The 22,907-nt window shown below is 33.6% G+C and overlaps 1 protein-coding gene across 1 annotated transcript in view; it reads right to left on the bottom strand.

Annotated features, from left to right (window-relative positions):
• Nucleotides 1-22,907, bottom strand: part of DMD (dystrophin) — a 2,282,785-nt gene that overhangs the window by 1,577,477 nt on the left and 682,401 nt on the right. The window contains exon 14 of the mRNA XM_074220296.1: nt 12,747-12,866. Coding sequence (XP_074076397.1) covers nt 12,747-12,866 — 120 coding nt within the window. The remainder of the gene's footprint in view (nt 1-12,746; nt 12,867-22,907) is intronic.

Here is a 22,907-nt window from a genome sequence, read left to right as displayed (position 1 = left end):
GTCTATTTCCTTTTCACCAAAATGTCTGAGAGTAAATATCCACATAGGAAGCTTAAGGAATCTACCTTGGACTATATGTGATCAGGTGAAATTTAAAAAAATTCCTTAAAGTAATTTTCATTAATTTATATTTCTTGGATCACTTTTTTTAATGGAAATGATACTACTTTCTGAGTTCATGTGACAGGTACCTAACCACTGCCAAAAGATTTAGTACAAGTCTCAGACAGAAAAAAACATGGATGAAAACTAATACTAACTATGACATGGCCTGAAAGTCAAGAAGAAAAAGAGTTACAGAGTTAAAATGGGTGCAGGGGCTGAGGTGCCAGGCTTAGCCACAGATTTGGCCCTTCTTTGACTTGGCTTCTGTCTGACTTTATGATTATTGCCAGTTATATATAAACACAGAGAGAGATTGATTAAGTCTACACTTCCATTCCTGAAACAGAAACTTAGATTCAAAAGTGTTCTAGGAGGAGAATGGAAAATGGATGGGAAGGTTATAATTTGTAACCTACTCAGAAACATGGCTGATATTGATGCCTCAATATTCCATTCTGTCTAAAAGAAATGTTTACTTTGCCTTTTGTTTTGTTATCATGGTGATTTTGAATAAAAACCCAGGCTTGAATAATCTTCAGAATTTTCATTTCTTAGACTGGGTTGGAGACAAATGAGCCAAGAGAGGCAAATAACACCCACAATTTAAAACTGAATCTCAAGGGGTTCACAGAAGGGAGACCAAAAAGCTATGAACATATTTTTAAGGTATAGATTCACAGTTTCAAGACAAAATATTCACAAGGATTATATTTTGAAGAATCATTATAACTGCTTGATTAGCTAGGAGAAATTTTGCTAAAAATCTTATGAGCCTCTAATTTTGAGAGACATAGTTTTCTATCTCCTGATTCAGTCAGTTTCATATATTATTGATTTTTATGAGTTTGCAAAATGCTAATGAATAAATCTAGGAAGACTCTGTTGTTGTCACTTCCATTATTTGTGGGCTATTATTTAATGTTCCATGGCAGGATAATAAACTTTATCTTCTACAGCTCCCACCCAGCTAGTCAACTGGGATATGAGGAAACAAAGAATTCAAAACCTAAGGGGCATCACAAAAATGACTGCCTGTCTTCTGATGCTGAGTGTGGAAGCAGGAGGTTCTGTTGAGCCTGATGTTTTTATTGTTACCTGTTGTTCTGTCTCACAGATTCTGAATTCCTTGAGGCTTCCACCTGGTCTTAGTGCTTAATGTGCCTTGTAAAGCAATGAATGCATTACGGGAGGCTATAAATGCACAGAAGCATAATCCTTCAATAACAGTTAACTACAATGTGTTTTTCTTCCAGTTACCTTCCTGAAACATATCCTATCTTCTGAAACTCTCATTGCAGCAGAGGTCTTAGCAAAGCTAGGAAGTTTTGAGGTCTGGAAAGACAAGACTCACCCTTCAGGTTCAATTTTGCCACTTTCGAGTCAAATTGAAACTTTAGATGGGATTCCCAACATATCCCAATCAGAACCTCAATATATCACCTCTGAGGATATTGGAAAGATGAATGGTTGCTTACAGAAACAAGTTTGGTGATGGGAAAGTGAATTGGCATAGGATAAGATGTGTGATTTTCCTGTAACTCTTGATTTACACTTTTTTTAAAGATTTTCCTACGTCTATCCTTTTCTTCACTGTATAAGAGTTCAGATAGTTTCTGTTTTACCTTTTAAAACCAGTTATTTAAAAATATAACTATTCCCTATCTTAATTAAAGAAAGCTATGGGAAAACCATGGATACTTCTTTCAGTCATGGAGCTAGAATACAACACAAGAGGTAAAGTATAAAAGAGAGTTATGATCTGATACCTCCTTGTGGTTATCAAACTCACAGACCAAGTGCAGTACACTAGACTAAAATATAATTGGTAAATGTTTAAGCAATGAATAAAAATGCAATATATATATATATATATACATACATATATATATATATATATGTATGTGTGTATGTATATATATACATGATACTATCATGGGGGTCAGAGCCATGATGGTGACCAGAGAAGATCCTCTCTTAGGTGCTCTCTCTTAAAACTTATGAGCTAAGGACTAACTACATTTTGGAAAGACAAAATCCACAGAGGGACCCAGTGAGGCAGTTCTCCAACCCAAGGTAATCCGGAAAAGAGCAGAAAGGCTCGGCTTCATGGGGTCCAAGGGGTGGCCCACCAGAGGGGTGGCCCACCAGAGCAAAGTAACTTCAGCCTCCCGAAGGCAGCCTCAGGGCACTGGGACCCATGGCTCACAGCAGTGGGGGCAGTTTCCTGACTTGCACCACGGGGAACACCAGGCACAACTTGGGTGATCAGCTGGGGGACCTCTTCCAGAGTGAGCACATGAAGCCCAGCCCTCAGTGCACACAGAGAGCAGCATGATCACAGCAGCCCAGATCCAGAAACTGGAAGCAGGTGGAGCAGGTAAGCAGGAGCCCCCAGGGCATGAGTGCTGAGCCTAGGGAGGGGAGTATGGAGAGACTGCCCAGCTCTGTCCTTTGTCCCTGGAACAGGACTCTGGGGTTCTGATGACATTCAGATCCTGATCACAGTCTAGGCCCCCCCATAGAACATCAGGGCCCCACCACCACCACCGCAGCCCCGTGGCAGAGGGGTGCGCTTATGGTCATTCACAGACCAGGAGGGAAGAAAGAGCCTCACACACTAAGACTCTTGTGGGGAGTGTGTCCCACTAATAGTCAAAAGCTCAGGAAGCACCCCCAAACCAGGCACAGACTGGAGAAATGAGTCATCAGAGAAAAAAGAGGAACACCACTGAGAAATACTTTTTGCCTTTGATCGCAAGAAGGTATGTGGGCTTGGGGCCTCTTGGCCCCAGGGCCAGGGATCTGTCTGCTGGGCCACTCAGCTACCCTACAGCAGAGTCAGAGTGAAAGGAGAGAGAAAATATAGTACATGGTAGTGGAGAAGTATGAAAGGAGGGAGTTGCGATCAGCAATGCCAACCATGGAAAAATACGGAAGTAACTTTTGTGATGGACTTACCATAAAGAATGTGATCTGATCTACCTGAGACAGAGTTGTTGGTGTTGGAACAAAGACTGAAGCACTTTATTATTATTATTATTTTTTGGGGGGGTGCAGGGCAAACGGGACTGGGTGGCCTACCTGGGGCTACATAGCTGGATGATTGTTGGGTATCTGAATCCAGATTTGGACCCGGGTAATCCTGGCTCAAGGGCCAGAGCTCTGTGTGCCACCCAGCTGCCCCTACTATTATTACTATTTTGTTTTATTTGGGGTCTCTCTTTTTTTAAAGTTTTTGCAGGGCAATGGGGTTGGGGTGGCTTGCATGGCATCACACAGCTGGGTGATTGTTGGGTGTATGGAGCTGGATTTGGGCTCAGGTGCTCCTGGCTCCAGGGCTGGTGCTCCATCCACTGAGCCAACTGTCTATACCTAAAATTATTAGTATTATTTTTTTAGTTTTAATTTTAATTTTTTTTCTCTCCCCTTTATTTATCGCTCATGCAGGTCTATATTTTTTGGGGAAGGGGGGGTATTATATTTACTGTTAAACAAGAATATTTTATTAATGTATAAAAACATTATTTGTACAAAATAAGAATAAATAAATACATTTAAAAATACTATCATGGGAAAGTCTAATCAATATATGGTCTATCAGGATCGAGATGAATTTTACAACACTAACTTAGACGATGTACAGGGTGACTTGTTGCAATCACAAAGACAGAGCCCCAGCAATACCTTGCTTTAGTCTGGCAAGTAATGACTTATTACTTATCTATTGTTTCATAGCAAGGTGCTGAAAATTAGGGAAAGTAAAAGGACCACTTGTCTGAAGATTAATAATCAGATACTTGTAATATGGAACTGATGACTTCTATCAGAGTTTAAGAAATTATTTCCTGTTTTCCTATCCTGACCTTATTTTCTTCCTGCCCTATCCCTTCCCTGAGTTTTTTTGGATCATAGTTTTGTTTCTGACTGATCTTGATTCTTAAAATTCACCCATCCCATCTTACCAAATGCAACTCTAGACCTTGTTTCTTCATACTGGGTTGGCCTGGTACCAAACCCTCACCTTGGCTTCACTTACTAGATATAAAAAAGCATTTTTCTTATTATTAATTGACCCTCTTCATTGTGACTTTTGTGTGTAGATTTTCAGATACCACATCCTGAATCCCATTTAGCTATACTGACTTCTTTGTTTAACTAATACCCTGAAAAAATAAGGTAACAGTCACTGAAAAAATATTTATCATATTTAAATCCAAATTTTCCTGTGGGTAAATAAAAATAATCTGTATGTTAAGATCCATTAAGCTGATGGCCATATAGATTCTCCTTTATGCATACATTTCATGAATAAAATGGTCACTTTTCCTAACACAATACTTGATGCAGAATAAGTATCAAAAATCACTTGCCATTTTTTCTAATAAGTTTGTTGAAGTGATGAGGTTGAAGTAGTGATTGACAATGGTTAAGCATGTTTATAATTACTGAGACATTTCCTTGCTTTTTAAAATTTCCCCTTCCATTCACACACTCTATAATCATTCCTTTGTTGTCTTTTATGATACTTAGAGCGCTCTCCCTCTTCATTTCTACCTATTAGTTTCCCTTCAAGATTCAGTTCAATTCCATCTTCCTCAGAAAGCCATTTCATTTCAAACATAATACCTTTCCCTCTGAGATCACTTTCATTCTGCCTCTGTCTCTGTCTCTCTCCCTCTCTTGGTCTCTCCCTGTCTCTTTGTCTCTGTCTCTGTCTCTCTGTCTCTCTGTCTTTTTCTCTCTCTCTCATTCTCAAAATTACATAATCCTGCAATGTTATGATTGTATCAATTATGTGACCTCCAGATTAAGTGGATTAAAGCATGAGGGAGCAAAAGAGTCGGACCCCCTCATCCCTAATTATTACAGTGAATTATTTGGAAAGTATACACCTAATTGAAAAGGAGATGGCCTTCTGTAGCACTATAAATATATATATATATATACATATATATATATATATTTATATGTGTGTGTATATATAAATAAATAAATATACACAATTGTTTTTGACTATATCTCCTGATTGGGTGGGGTGAACCATGTTGGCATTATGACTAAAAGGGACTTTGTTAGTACTTGTGAAAGAGAAAGATTTATAAGGAGGAACAGGGTAGCACACTTGTAATTCATCTCCCTGATGAGGGGAGCTTATGTGCTAGCTTGAATGCATCATGTGTTCCTTTGTCTCTTTAAGTGTTCTTCCAATTCCTTTGCATATTGTATATTTTCTTGATGGGGCAAAAAAGCTTCTCCACTATCTGATACCCATTTGTTTCCCTAATAAATTTCCTAATAGATAAATCCCTTATATATATAACTGAGCATCCTATTAACCACATTGGTACACACCTAGAAATAAGCTATACTTGAAGATTTCCCAGAATAAATTCTGGATAGGAATGTAAAACAAAAGAAATGAGAAATGAACTCTTTTGACTCAGTCCTCAGGATCAGACTTGGTCTTATCTGGGCCATAGGTTAAATCTGAAAACTCTGTAGACATTAATAATCATTTTTAACTCAATCAGTCATCCGCCAATAATGTGAACCTTCTGGAATCCATTTATTCTATGTAGACAAAGTTCTGCCTAAGGATTGATGGTAAAAATAAATTTTAAGTAATATGAAGTTGCTAGAATAGATGGTTTCTAAAATCTATGATTAAACTTATGTTCTTCAAAGTCTAGTTATACCCTATAATCCTATGTTCTTCTGTTTTAGACTTATGACATGATTAGATAAATTAGCTTTAAAAATGGTCACAGAGTATATGAATTTTTGATTTGTTTTGTCCATTCCAATTTCCAGCACATTTCCTTCATGAATGAGATTTACAACCATTTCTCGTAAAGCATTAACTCTTGTCCGTCTCTCCCCCCCCTGCATTTTGAATTTCATATCTCTGACTTCATTCTAAGTACTTCTTTTAAGTATATATAGTTCTTGAGGGTAGGACAATTTGTTTTCTTGTGAGATTTTACTGGGACTTGTGGAGTTACATTTTGTTTTTCTTTTGGGTTTTCATCTTTGTTATCTCAAAATTCAAGGTATTTGTTCTTTGTGTTTGATATTTTCTTCCCTTTACTCATATAGTTTCTGGGTTTGGGGCATATATTTGTGTCAAACTCTGTTCTTCTTGTGAATGATGTGAAGTTCCTGCTTGGTCTTGAGTAGGGGTGAAGATCAGGTTGTATTTTTGGAAGTGTCTGGCCTAGCCTTCTACTGTGGTTCAGGGCAAGCCTGTCTAGATATTAGGCTGGGTTAAAACTGTCCAAATGATATTTGAGGCCTAGCTCCACCTGAGTGTATGGCTCTGGTACTGCCTTCACCAGGTAGTGCTTGATGTCTTTTGCCCAATTCGCAGAACTATTTCTGAAAAGAGCGTCATAAAAAAGGTCTGAAAATTCGGATAGGCCTCTCCATGCATGGGGAGAAGAGCCCAAATTTAATATAAAGTTCAAAATCAAGAAACAGTTTGGAAAAATCAGCAAATAATGAAAAAAATATAATTTGACCATAAACAAGTTACTATGGTGGTAGGGAAGAAGAACAAGACATAGACTCAGAAGGAAACATGAAAGCACAAAATGTATTATTGTAAGCATTAAAAGAAAAGATAAGAATAGTAGAGGAAAAAATAGGAAGGGGAGGATAAATTAGAATAATACAGAAATCTGTGAAAAGAGAATCAACATTTTGATAAAAGAGGCACAAAAATTATTGAAAAAATATCTTAAAAATGGAATTAGCCTAATGGTAAAAAGAAGTATAATAATTCACTAATGAAAAGGACTCAAAAATTGGGGGAAGTAGGCATTAATGAACAACAAAAAAACAAAAGAGATAAAAAAGGAAAAGGAAAAAAGAAAATATGAAACATCAGGTGAGAAAAACAACTTATTTGGAAAATAGTTCAATTTAAAAATTATTGGACTATCATAAAATCATAATGAAAAAGAGCCTAGCCATTGTATTTCAAGAAATTATCAAGGCAAAGTGGTTTACTATCTTTGATACAGAGATTAAAATAGAAATTGAAAAAAATACCCTCTTGAAAGAGATCCCCAAATGAAAATGTCCAAAAATATTACAATTAAATTCCTGCCTTCTCAGGTCAGAGAAATTCCTTTAAGTGTCCAGAGAGAGAAACAAACATATTCCTCAAGTCAAAGGAGATAGAATTACTCCCAAGAAGAACCCACTCATAAAAACTGAGTAAAAATCCTTCAGGGAAAAATGAATAATTAATAAAATAGAGAATTTTCAAACATTCCTGATGAGAAGACCAGAACTGAATTTTAAAAATTTGACATTCAAACATAAGCCTCACAAAAAATCCTTAAAAGTTAAATGTGAAAGAGTGACCATAAGGTACTTAATAAAATTAAACTGTTTATATTCATATATGAGAAAATTACATTTGTAATTCCTAAGAATTTATTGTTATTAGGGTCATTAAAAGGAGTCTACATAGTCTACATAGACAGAGGGCATGGATATGATTCGAATATGTGGGAATGATCACACACAAAAATGAAAGGGTGAGAAAGAATGATGATCTAAGAGAAGAGGATATGGGGAGGTAACATGTTGAATTTTTTTATGAATTTTTGAATTTTTTATGAAAAGCTGTTTTTTTAATAGCAGATGAGGCAATGGGGTGGTGACAGATCACTTCCTGAAAGAGATCCCCATTTGGAAATTTCCATTAAATCCCTTAATTCATAACTATGAGTGAGAATGAGATGAAGTTACCTATAAAATGAAAGGGGATAGCAGAATCAATTAGAAAACAAATGTGCATAAGAGATGCGTGAAAGAGAAAGACGTATTAGCATTAAAATAAAGGACTGAAACAGAATCTGATGTGCTTCAGTTGAACAAAAAAAATAGGGGTAGCAGTCATGATCTCAGACAAAGCAAAAGCAAAAATAGGCCTAATTAAAAGAGATAAGCAGGAAAACTATTTTTGCTAAAATATATTATAAAAAATGTGATGCAATAGTTAACAAGTGGAGGTTTTCTTATTCATTGTCAGAGAAAGAACATTCAATAAGGTTACTGAATCCCTTAATTGTGGTAGATTCTCTGCTCTCTGTCCTCTCTCACCTCTCCTTGTAGAAGAAATTTTTATTACCTGGACAGGGAATAGGAATGGTGGGGAGGCGGGGATTTGGGACATTTCACAAATCTAAGAAAAATTCAAAGTGTGAGGTCCTTTTTATAACATTAGAACAGAAAGTCAAATCAATATGACTGGAGAATAGCAGGATGTGGCTCCTTATGTCAATCCAATTCCTAGGAAAATTTTATTATCTTTTATGAAAAAACAAAACAAACAAACACAAAACTAGGTGTAAATCATGTTGCAGGGGAAGGCAAAATCCTGCCAGGTAGTGAACCTATGACTCCTTCAGAAAGTCTAATTAAACAGATTTGAATTGGTTAAAAAAAAATAACAAACATATAAAGAATATATTTTTCACTGGGAACACCATCAGTTACCATTAATCCTGACCTCGATACTTAGTGGTAACATTTTAAAGAGGTTTAATGTAGTAACTTCCACCACAGGCAAACCAGATGGTCTTTATTTTGCTTTTCTAAGCCCTTCATACAGTGTGATAGAGGATCAGAGTGGTATAAGAACTTGCTGCCAAACTGAAAGACTGGTCAATGTGTTGGGGCTGGCTTGTAATCCATGTGAGAAAAAAGTAGTCACACACAAGTTAGCAGATCATGAATTTTATCACTTGGTTTCCTGGAAACTGTTAAAGAGTCTGTACTTGAAAATCTGTCGTGTTCCCATACACACTCCACACTTACGTATGATTTGCTCCTGTGTAATTTCCTGGCACTATTTCTGTCACTTGCCTTGGTCAAAATATTTACAACAGTTTTAAAGACTACTGCTGGTTTTTTCCCTCACCTTTCATAAATTTGTCTATTAGGTAAGTAGAAGGTAAAGAGCTGGGAAGAAACAACTGAACATTTCCGATTATTTTCTCCCAAAGTGAATAGCCTTAATATCGTGATAGTGAGTTTCCCTTTCTCCTAATTTTTTTCCTGTCACCGCTGACCCTAAGTATTTTACATAGTATTTTTTAATTAATGTGCTCATGTGACAAAAAATGTATTTCCTATAGTTTCTTCAGATATTTTTGAGATTTCCAGATAAAATCACAGAAAGGCTTTCTTTCCTGTGTTCTGTCTTCTATCTATCTATTTAACTAGCAAAAATGATATACAAAAAAATCTGATAATGATTCATCAATTATGTTATGTTAAATATTTAGCAACAATGTTTTGTATTTCCAGATTAGTTTTAGGTATCAGGAAATACAAATCGTCAAAAATGTTTAATCGCTATTATTTTTCATATTTACCTTTTCTTTCCATCATCTATAAATTTGTTTATACTTCAAAGTTGCATGATAGTAAGAATTTTTAATGTATGTGTTTTCAGTTGAAATTAATTTCTGATTTACAGATCAATGAAAATTGTACAAAAGATGACAGGGCACAATATACGGTATATGTCACAGTATAAATAATATATGGTCTTCCTTAGAACCAGATTCTTGTGAATTTAATTGCTATTTAAACTATCCATTGATAATAGGCTTTTATTTCACCCCTACTGTGTGCTAGCAGTTGTTATATTGATTACTTAGCTATCTAAGAAGACAAAGAGTATTCAATGAAGCAAGGAGGGAACATAGAAAAAGTGGAAGTATTCTTAAAGGATCCCTCTTCGGCTTTTCTGGAAATAATAAGAAACAATATTTTTCAAGTTCCATATCATTTCTAGACTTGTCTACTGACAAAAGCAGGTAATGCTGGTGGGGAGGGGAGGGAGGACAAAGATCGTTCTTAGAGAAATTAATTAAGCATTGAAACCAAACCTTTAATGATTACCTCAAATCTTGTGAAGATCCTTCACTTGGGGAAGTGATTGTAGATTGAAGGACAGACATTTCTTTCTCTACTGCTGGAAAAACTGACCCTGTGACCATCTTCTTTCATTCAAAAAAGTCTAAGACACTGATTGCTACGAAGAGACCCTTGCAATCATTGAGGGCAATGGTCAAAGAATGTACTAAGTAATGCATTTTGTTCTAGAATGTAAACTCAAAACTATTTTAATATATTATGACATTTCAGTAAAATAATGATTTATTTTAGTGTTTACTATGTATCAAACTGTACTAAGCACGTTAACAATTATTGCCTCATTTAATCCTTACAACAAACCCGGAATGGCTGTATTGTTAATATGTCCATTCTACAGATGAAGAAACTGAGACAGAATTTAAGTGACTTTCTCAAGGTTACACAGTTACTAAATTAATGAGACTGGATTTGAATTCAGTCTTCTTGATACCATGTCCTATACTCTATCTACTGTGCCACCTACCTCCTTATAAAGTTTAACGCCAACTTCAGGGAGAGAGAAATATTCAAAAATATGGACAAATTATACAGTTTGGGGAATGTCTCCAAATAAGAAATGGATTGGATATTAGATGAACATTAATTAAATAAAATTGCTTCAGGCACATGTGTGTCTAAAATGAAAAACACATTGGTGATTTTATTTTCTTCAACACCAGCATGCTGTGATCATAAAGGAAGATAATCTTTTTGCACAGATAAGCAGGATGAGACCAAATGCCATCTTGCTGACATCTACAACTTTCTTTTATAGTATGCAATTCTTGACTGATGATTTCTTGGCTCTAGATAGCAAACTCTAGACAGCTCCTTTTTCCCCCCTTTCTGTTCAGCCTATGGCTTATTTATTTTTGATGGTCTCACGTTTTAATCAGAATGACTTTTTGCTCATTCTCTGAAACTGACTCGGGTCACAACCACTTTCAGCAATGGCAAATTTTCTCTTATAAATTTTAGTTCTATCTCTTCCCTAAGAAGTGGGCTCCATTTTGACCAACATTCCATATGTTGCATTAATTTTAGCAGTTTATTCTTTTATCTGAATTCTAAAAGAATGTTGTCATTTCTCTTTATATGCAACTGTGAGATTTAGGAAGTAATATCAAATTCAGCTTTATATCATGATTATTTTAGAATATTCTTTCTGATTTAGTAGGTTCTTGTTTATGCTGTGATCCCTCTCTAAATCTCTCTATATATTTTTAATCAAACTTGCTATTTTATCAGGGTAAAGAACTCTTAATGAGAAATTTCTGTTGATGTAGATAAGCACTTTATCTGGTACTTATAGGTACAGAAGGCATCCAGGTTACTGAGAGATTAGGTGACTGCTAGAGGGTCATGCAGTCAATATGTATCAGAAGTATGACTTGAACCCATCTTTCTGACTCCTAGACCACCTCTCTAATTTGTCCACACATACAAACACTTATGAAAAATGAATATGAGCTGCTTTAGAAAGTTTTTGAAAGGAAGAATATTAGCAGTTGGTAGGAGCACAGGGAAAGATCATCTATGAAAGAGGGTGGTTAGGCAGAATCTCGAAAGAAATTAGTGATTCTAAGCAGAAAGGTAAGAACAGAATATATTCTAAGCAGGGCAAATTCATAGATATGGGAAATAGATGGTTTATAACTCATACTTCTGAATTTCCTGGATGAACCTCGAAATTGCTAATAATCCATAATTTTCATTATAAGAAATAAAAAACTTAAAAATCTGATAACATACTGGCTAGAATAAAACAGAATAAAATTACATTTTTCATATTTTCAGGGGAATTCTATTTCAGTTCTTCCAGATATATAAATCCCAACATTTCAGCATATACATATACATATACATATATATATATATATATATATATATACATACACACATATATATACACATGCATGCTTTGTAAACCTATGAATGAAGATAATATGCTGCATCCTTTCCCCACTCACCAACTTAATCCCTTAGATACTGGAGAGACAGAGGTTTGTGAGAGATTATTAGCCTCAGTCAGTTAACTGAGGAATTGCATTTCACCAGAATTTTTTAAATAATATCCTAATATTACACACACACACACACACACACACACACACACACACACACACACACAAATTAAAAAGTAAAGATAAGATTTCAAGAAAATTTGTCATGAATCTTGTAGGAAACAATATACTTCAAATAGCTTAAAGTTGATAAAGTCATTTAAATCTAATTTGATGGGATTTGCTATATTTATAGAATATCAAAAAATTTATAAGACAAAATGAATCACATTTTCAATGAAATAATTAATTAATATATTGTTTGTATAACTTTAAAAAAGAATAATTTGGTCTACACAGATTACTGATTTTTTATTGTTGATAAAAAAACTACCCATCTGTTTCTCTGTACTCATATGCCATTTCATATCAATTATTTCTAATAAATTATTGTATTGAATATGCAATTTTATGTGATATGTCATAAATGACATAAAATGTAAATATTATAGTAGCACTTTGTGATAGTGTGCTTTAGCTGTATGACCAATGTGATTCAAAATATGTCTTCATATAATTTGTTGTTTCCAAGAATAAGATTTAAGTCAAAATATACCTAAATGTATACAATAATATGCATATTGTATATTGAATTCTAAATTCTCAGATTGCTTTTTAATCTATTAAAGATATGTCAATTACCTGTAACTGTTTCTCAAGGTCGGCAGTTGCTTTATCACCACTAGTTTCATCTACCACCACTACCATGTGAGTGAGAGAATTGACTCTAACTTGTTCTTGCTCTAAGTCTTCTTGAAGCACCTGGAAAATCAGAATAGAAAGGGAGGAGAAAGGTCACCATGGGGTCAAAATACTTAGCAGTATAATAATTACTATTAATTAATTCAAATAAATATGAATAAATATATTAACTTCTCACACCTGAATGATTTTTGTTTGTTTTTAAATTCTTCTGTTATTTATCTAACTAAACTGTGATTAATATTTTGGAAATCATTTCATAACTGGAAGTGTTATTTCTAACATTATTGTACCAACATGCATTTCTTTATATTGCAGATTATTGGAGACTATTTATACTTGTAGAAGTCAATCAACAAATATTTATTAAGGACTGACTATGTACCAAATACTCCACTAAGACCTGGGGATAGAAAAAAAGTTAAAAAAATAAGAGTCCAACCTTGATGGAATTTAACTAATAGGAGAAATATCATACAAACAACTATATGTAGATGAAAGATAAAGGGTGAGTTGATCTAAGAAATAATGTCCTTAGTGTCTGTGGGAGCCTCTGGTAACATTAAGACTATCACTTCTCAGGAAAATGAGTAGACTCATACCTCTGGGTTCCAATAAAAGTTGTATGAGTGAGACTGAGACGATGAAATAAATGGAGGCTAGAGAGAAAGGTAGAGGCATGTTTGAGAGGATTGTGCTCCATTATTGTCACAGCTGTCTTCACTTAATGTAGATAGGATAACTTTGGTGTTACAATAAGGTGTGGGGTCTAGAAAATGCAACTTTCCTTTTTGGAGAACTCCATGAAGATGGTGAAGATTGAGAAGGCAGATATTCAAACAAGTTTTTTTGGTTCTTTAAACTATTTTTCAGTTATCCTGCATAAAAAACCTTTGTCACTGAAATAAATTATAACTTTTTCCAAGTGATAACAATTGTTATGTAGAGAAATCTAGAAAAAAGAGGCTATAGTAGCAAGGTATTGAGACAAAAGTGAAAGAGAGAGATTTAGGCTATAAGACTCAGTGATTTTTCACCCAAACTGGTCACTCATGGGCTTGACCCTACCCCTAAAAAGCCAGATTCGAGGGTAGACTAACTCAGAAGGAATGAATTGCCCATTACTGACCTGGGCTGCCCCAACACCTCCCCTTCCCAAGATGTCTTATATCTGTACAAACTTACTGTAGACATGTAATTGGTTTAATACATAAGCAAGTCAGCTCAGGTTATCTGATCTCAAACTCATCTGCTTCCCCAAATACCAAATAGTTGGTATTGCATACCTGTATGTGCATTGACTTTTAATATTTTATAAACCTTGTGAACTTAGTCCTTATGATTTCTGCAAACTTCCCTGAATTGCCCCCTCCCAACATCCCCCCTTCAGAAAAAAATTAAAACAGTAGTTTGGTAACAAGAAGACACTTCTATCAGTATCATTTCCTACTTTGTCTAATGACTGCCCTCTTTCTCCTCTTAACAGTCGGCTAAAATGGAGATTTTGACTAAAGGAAAACTATAGCCCTAACTTCAACTGAAAGCAGGAACTTGGAAAGGGTGGCTCTATCCATCTGCAAGAGAAAGTAGCTAGGTTTTATAATAATCTAAATAAATTTCTCTAATCCTGTTAGCATACTGAAAATCTTTGCAAATAGATTTTGTACGCCAGAAGGCTCTTCACTCTGTACCTATCACTCTCCTGTAACAGACAGGCAGTACTTTTTACAGATCAATTTTTTTTTAGATTTTCTGCTCAAATCGATTCATTTAAACAAATAGTTATCTTCCCATTAGGAAATCATGCATTGTGACAGGGACCCCTGCAAAAAACACAAAATTGCTGTAAAAGGGTCAGGGGACTGGGTGAGGCACTGTGGATATATTGAAAATTTCCAATAATTACTCTCATTTGAGAATGCTTTATGTTTAATTATTGAGAAGTCAGAAATAATGCTTCTTGCCATAAATATATTATTGGTTTGGGATTTCATAGTCGTACTTCATGAGTAGAGAGCTACACTCATAGGAATGGTCATATTCTAACATAACCACTCTTCCTAAATCCAAACAACACTATTGGGCTACATTTAACTCTTAATGGTTTATATTCTAGGCTTCAAATGGATAGAGACTTACCATGATGGGTATTGTATCAAATTCTCACAGTCAAAGACATTTTTAATTCTATCTCCTCTACTTTTCAACTTCCAGCATTTTAAAGTATTGCAAACTTTCTTATTTTCCTTTCCCCTCTCTGAATTTCTACATTACATCTGGAAGTGAGACAATTTAGAAGAAAATATCTGCATCCATTTTGTATATATACTGGATTCTACATAACATTTTTTCTCTTACATAAGTTAATAAAAATAGTTTTGCAATAAGACAGAAAGTGGAAATGTTAAACTTTGAGTTGCTTTTGCAAATTATTTTCAGTTAGAGAATACAAAGATTTCAGATGAATTTGTAGAAATATTAAATATTTTTGTTGCATCTTGTTTATAGTCATTCTTGAAAGTTAGCCAGTTATTTCTATAAATATTCAGTTTAACAATAAAATGATCATATAAACTAATGTGTGTGTATGTAGTGATCATGTATATGTGAGCATATAGTTTCATACTTAGACTTGTATGCAGAAATGTTATGGTAATTAACAACTAGCTCTCTAAAATATACATATATATATGAATATATATGTATATTAATATATATTAATATATACATAAATACACACATAAACTCATGACATACTTTAAAGTGCAGTAATTACTCTGCCTTATTAATATTTTCTCAATCATTTTCTTAGTTTTAGAATGATAATCAACAGCTTAAAAATTCAAACCCAATTTCCTGCATATGCCAATGATGGAGTATTTTCAAAGCTTTTACTGAAAACTTAATAGTTAGCTCTTATGAGCTAGTATAAGTTGAATCCAGAATATCACAGCTATATGTGTGTGAGTGATCATTATTTTAGAAAGGATATGATGAGTCTTAGTCTCATATTATTGATAATACAAGAATTTATTTCAATCACATGGAGAATGATGAAAGGTCCTTTTGAAACCTATCATAAACTTTTCAGATATGAAAGAAAGTAAATTTTCAGGTCCCCTCAAGGATAATGTTTAAGTTAAGCATGAACAGGCAACAACATATTACCATTAAAGAATATGATATCAGAAAAGGAGATGAGCTGGTTCCATTTTGAGAATGAGAAATTCCAAGTAGTGAGTCAGTGTATTTACGCTGGAATCTGACTATGGTCAAAATAAAAAGAAAACCTCAGAGAGTTCAATAGAATCCCTCCTTCCAATTTCACTTTCCATGGAGGATTAATGGGAAAATACTGACAGAATATCCAAGTATGAATGGGTATTTAAGTTATATAAGTAGCAGCATTATTTGGTGAAATGAACATTGGACTTGGAGTCACCAAAGTCTTAAATTGTTATCCTGGTCTTCACACATTACTTGTGGGATCATGGGAAAGTCACTTCAACCATTCAAGTCTTGATTTTTCTCATCATAAAACAGAAAAAATAATATTTTCTCTACAATCTATGTAAGATTTTTTTAGATTAAGTTATTATATAAGAGTTAAAAGTAATCATTACAACAGCAAATATTCAGATGGATTTGAGATTTCATTGAATTGGATTTTCTCTCCAATATAGATCATATTACTGTTCCTGCTAGGTAACCTTAGTTTATATCTTCTGATAACTACATTATAATTACTTTTTCTACCATATGGGGGGGGGCTTGTTTGATTTCACCTGACAATGTAAGAATACAAGTTGAGTACTTGGACTGTCCATCTGTTATCCTTTGTACTTTCCAAATAAATAAGCATATTATTTTTTCTTTTCTTTTCATATATTTCACTGACAACATATTTTACTCTGATATTGAAATGGTTATTGCTGTTATATGCTATTTACCAAAACTTTTGGTAAATGGATATTTTAAATTTGTTATGACTTATTAATGTTGGTATATGAGACAACTCATTGATCCATGAAATATTGTTTCCACAATTTAGGCTCAGTCTACATGAGTATATCTAAACATACTGCATTACTTGTCATGTCTTGTTCCCTGTCTCTCCTTTTCCCCTCTCCCATTTTGTTTCATTTTCTATAATCTAATAATCAAAGTGTCAAAGTGTCCTTGACTTAATGTCCAGTTTGAACTAGATCTTTTATATAAATCTCATACAGAAACTGTATGTAATGATTATTAATTTCTTCTCTGCAAACTTAAGAACAAACACATGATCTACCTAGAAATATAGAAAGTAGATGAGACCAAAGATAATCATAGAATAATACACTGAATGAATCTTAGAACATTTTGGGATATTGCTTGAGAAGGGACAGCTGGATTGAAATCCTCAATGTTCTCAGCAAACTCAATTTATCTAATTGCCTATTCATTCTTATTTAGCATTTATCAAGTTGTAACTTTCACAAAAAGTAAATCTCCTTCCAACCTTCTCCCTCAGTTCTTATAAAGAAATCAATATGTTCGAACAAATTGAGAATGGTAAATTGCTGCAGAAAGCAAAGCAAGGGTTATCAAGCCATATAACCCTACTTATATTGTTTTCATTGTTCATGTATTTATAAATGGATAAGACAGAATATATCTCCTGAACACATTATTATTTTGCAGGGAGTACAAAGCAAACTGATTTCCATCCAGTAATAATTACTACAATTTCACAAAAGACTTCAGGGTATGTGATTGGCCATTCTAGTTCCTTAATACTTCTATTCAAATTTCTGAAACCCTTTCCCCCAAATCAAACCCATAAATAACAACAAAATAAAATTAAAAAATTCATTGACATATTCATAAGACTACAAATCACTTACTCCCCTTAGTTTTTGAAAGAAGTGAGAAGAAAGAAATGATTCAATTATTTTATGCAGTGGTTCCTAAAAAATATAATACCAAGAACCCTTTGGGTCCCTATGACTATATCAGGTGGATCATGATATAAAAGTGTTTTCATAATTATGCTAACATTTTAATTTTGAATACTGTAAATATCAATAAACATAATGAGGATAGGCTAGAAAAATGCTTAACAAATGACTTTCAAAAAATGTATCGTGTATACCTTATGTACATAATCAATAAAAGAAGAAATCAAGTCTGGAATTGAAGCATCTACTAATTTCCAAAGGCTAAATGTAAACATCAAAAATTTCACAATTGTTTTTTGTAACTTAGTTCCAACAAGTTCTAACATATTTCTTTACAACTCAGATAAAAGCTCTTTAATGTCCTTAATAACTTTTGAGTATAAATGGCTTCTGATACCAAAAAAAGCTTGAAAAGAGCTGATATAACTTAATATTCAGGATTATCCAAAATAAAAAAGAAGTTATCAGGATGCAATAGAGCTATGGAATATGAATATGTTAACTCAGTTGTTCTCAAAGTGTGATCCAGTGACACCTTAGGGTCTCCAGGCTCTCTCAGCTTGCAATCAATACATATTTATATCTATATCTATATCTATCTATATCTATATCTATATCTATATCTATATCTATATCTATCTCTATCTCTATCTCTATCTCTATCTCTATCTCTATCTCTATCTCTATCTCTATCTCTATCTCTATCTCTCTATCTCTATCTCTATCTCTATCTGTATCTATCTGTATCTGTATCTGTATCTGTATCTGTATCTGTATATCTATATCCATACCTATACCCATACCCATACCCATACCCATACCCATACCCATACCCATACCCATACCCATACCCATACCCATACCCATATCTATCTATATCTATATCTATATCTATATCTATATCTATATCTGTATCTGTATCTGTATCTGTATCTGTATCTGTATCTGTATCTATATCTATATCTATATCTATATCTATATCTATATCCACATCCACATCCACATCCACACCCACACCCACACCCACACCCACATCTATATCTATATCTATATCTATATCTATATCTATATCTATATCTATATCTATATCTATATCTATATCTATATCTATATCTATATCTATATCTATATCTATATCTGTATCTGTATCTGTATCATATCTATATCTATATCTATATCTATATCTATATCTGTATCTATATCTATATCTATATCTATATCTATATCTATATCCACATCCACATCCACATCCACACCCATACCCATACCCATACCCATACCCATACCCATATCTATATCTATATCTGTATCCATATCTATATCTATACCCATATCTATATCTATATCCATATCCATATCCATACCTATATCTATCTATACCCATACCCATACCTATATCTATCTATATATATCCATCTACATCTACATCTACATCTACATCTACATCTACATCTACATCTACATCTATATCTATATCTATATCTATATCTATATCTATATCTATATCATCTATATCTAATCTATCTATATCTATATATCTATCTATATATCTATTTCTATCTATATCTCTGTACATATATATGTGTATGTGTGTATGCATTCAATATAATGCTCTTTGAGATCCTTGATAATTTTTTAAGTGCAAAGATATACTCACTTCAAAAATATAAATATTACTAGCTTAACTTAATGTGGATGATGGTTTGGAATTACAGATGTCAACTTGGAGGATATGGAAAGTAAATTTCATTACCAAGATCAACTAAAATCCTTGATCCATGAAGTGAAACCTTAATTATGATATCTGGGAAACCAGATTGTTCACCACACAATGAAGCTATAAAGTTGTTTCCCTATATATTTTCACTTTTTATTTAATGTAAAAGCACAACATCTTTTAGTGCTAACTATCTTAGAGGATGGTAGTATGAACTATAGATTCACTAATACATTTTGAAATAATTTCCAAATATCAATTTATTCTGAGAACTATATTACAATGTATTCCAATTAGAGGATAATGTTTTCAAATTAAAGTTTAGTGACATAAAATAGCTTATATATTAATTATTTTTATTATGTGTTCCTTGGCATTATTTATAAAACAATCATTCAATATATTTATTAGTTATAATTAAGATAATTATATTTTTATCTATCTATCTATTTATCTTATCTCTCTCTCTCTCTCTCTATATATATATATATATATATATATATATATTTATCAGATCCAAAATCTGTCATGATTCTTCTGAACTACTTTTTATGATTATTTTCCTTTTACTTGAACTTTTATTAAGGACAAGCATGCTTTCTTTCCTAAACGTCAGCTAACCCTCTCCTACCTCCTTCTTTTGACAAGAGAAAAGGCTAAGGTTGAAATTTAAGATTCTTTGTGCTTGGATTTGTCAAATCTTTGGTTTTATTTGGGTAATGCAGGGTGAACTTTTGGTTCTACTTTTCTGATTTAATTTGAAAAAAAACTGGCATCTATTACTCTTTTTTACAATACTTTTTATCTTGCTAAATTTACTTTTCATTCATCTAACCAAGGATGTTCAGTGATTGCTTTCCAAATATCTGATTAGAAATAATGATTTTTTTTAAAGAAAATAACTTACATATGACCACTGTTGAAAAATTAATTCATACATAGTCTCAGGATGCAATCATATACAATTTAAAGTGAATTCAGAACCATTGTGGTATATTAGACACATGAGATTCTATTTAGCACCCTCATGCCTTTGCATTGGCCACTTTCCATTCTTGGATTGTATTTCTTTCCTCATCTAATTCACTGACTTTCTCACTTCCCTTAAAACTTAACTCTTCAAATACCTTCTACTTGATATCTTTCCTTATCCCTTCACTTACTAGTGCTTGTCTATTTTTTATTTATTCTTTTTTAATTTTCAAATTTTTTCCTTGTATTTAACATGCACACACATAAATTATTCCTTTCAAAAGATTGTAATCTCTTTGACATGAGAGACAGCTTCATCTTTAACTATGTATCACCAACAACAGATAAAAAGCAAGCATAAATCAGATACTTAATAAATGATTATTGATTGACTAGGATTAGTTTTGCAATCTGTGACAGTGGGTCTAGATGATAGGATATAAAATTTCTCCTGTACAGAAATGGATTTGCTACCTGTAGGTGAGATTGTATAACTATGTGTATGTAATAAAAGTCTGGTACAGTTACATACATAGTATTTCAGATGTCTCCAAATGGAAGACATGAGGGAGCTGCCTCTAGTAAGGAAAATTCCTAGGAGAGGCAGAGTGTGGAGTATGTGCACACATTTTATTTTTGGTCTGGCAACCTAACTATATATTTGAATCGGAGGTTCTTTGACTGACTAGAGAAAGATTCAAAAAGGACTAGCAGTTTTAGTTACTTCCTCTTTGCCTCGGCACTCTTGGGTCACCTTAGATAGTGAGTAAAGCCTATGACCTGATGAGTTTGAAAGGTCCAGATGGCTCCTTGACATTTCATTTTTCTACTGTTCAGAGTTGCAGCCAGCACAGCATTTAAGGAACAAGAAATAACATTTGAGAGTGACTTTCAGGAACCCAGCCCAGTAATGGCTAAGATTCAGTCACATCTGAACATCATCTGCTTGATCTCATCAAATGATGTATCAAGCATCCATTAAATCAATGGTATTTGGAACTGAGCCAAGTTTTGAGGCCACATTCTACCTCTATCCCTCCACTGCCTGAAAAAGGGTTATTTCCTGACAGAATTGGGGGAATATATATTGCACATATTTATATTTATAACATTTATACATATATATGTATAAAAACTATGCTTTTGAAGTAAATATACTTTAGGAAATGCTAATTGATATTGAGTGGTTAAATGGAAATAGAGTGCTAGTTATTGGTCCCCTAAAAATGGAGCAACACAGTCAACTTGGTTCAAGCCAATTGTAGAGAAAAGAGATACCAACACACACTACAAACACCCTCATATATGAAGAAATTATATAGATATAATGGCCTAGAGGCCATGAGATTAGAATTCTACATGAATTTAGAGAATCACAGAATGTTATAATTTATATTATGCTTTAAGTATTATAAAGCACTTCAAATAAAATTACCTAATTTGATCCTAAACACAACACATTGAGATATTAATTTTATTATTGATGCTGATGTTATTCTCATTTTATAGGTTACAAAACTAAGGACTTGAGGTAGAATTTGAATTCAGGTCTTCCTGACTATCCATACAGTGCTCTTTCAGAGAGTCTACATTATCTCCATAAGTAGGGGTAGATTATATCTAGATTTCATGTGCAGGCAAGTCTTCTTTTTAATTTAGGGATTAAACCTTTTTCTGGAACCTCTATCCTCTAGTCACAATCAATATGGCCAAAAGGCAATTCATTCCAACATTTAGCTTCAAATGTTAAACAAAGCTATCAAAATTGGCATCTGACTTTAAGTGAATGTGGAAGGCAAAGTGAATACTATAGAGCCACAGAGAAAGTATAATATCTATTTCTCTCAGTACTAAGTTTCAAATATCCCAATCTTATTTCACCTTAATTCCTTTACTACTACTTTCAAAATCTGGACTTTTATAGTAGTTTCAACTTTCTGTAGGGAAGTACAGCTGGATCACTCATCCCAATATCTCGTTTTTGTGTGTATGTTTGTGTGTGTGTGTGTGTGTGTGTGTGTGTGTGTGTGTGTGTGTGTGAGAGAGAGAGAGAGAGAGAGAGAAAGAGACAGAGACAGAGACAGAGACAGAGAGACAGAGACAGAGAGATAGAGATAGAGACAGAGACAGAGAGAAAGACAGAGAGACAGAAAGAGATGTGGGGGGGAGGGAGAGGAAGGAACAAGGAGGAGACAGAGACAAAAAGGAAGAGAGAGTTACTGTTGCCTACACAATTTAACAGAACAGTCTAACATGTCTGGGGTGAAGGAAACTTTTCCTTCTGTAAGAACTGATAGCAGATGGTGAAGTGTCTGTCTCTCCTTTCTCTTCCTCCTTTTGTCTGGTTGAGTAGATGGAGGGCAGATGTTAAACCCAAAGTTTTTCTGTTCTTTAATATTTATTTATATTTCTGTTTAATTGGCCCTAGACACAAACAAACAAAATTATAAATAATAATAATTCTGTTTTGTG

The sequence above is a fragment of the Macrotis lagotis genome, chromosome 1, assembly GCF_037893015.1.
Source record: "Macrotis lagotis isolate mMagLag1 chromosome 1, bilby.v1.9.chrom.fasta, whole genome shotgun sequence".
NCBI lineage: Eukaryota > Metazoa > Chordata > Mammalia > Peramelemorphia > Peramelidae > Macrotis > Macrotis lagotis.
The sequence above is the reverse complement of the archived record's forward strand: the minus strand, read 5'-3'. Positions and strand labels throughout refer to the sequence as shown.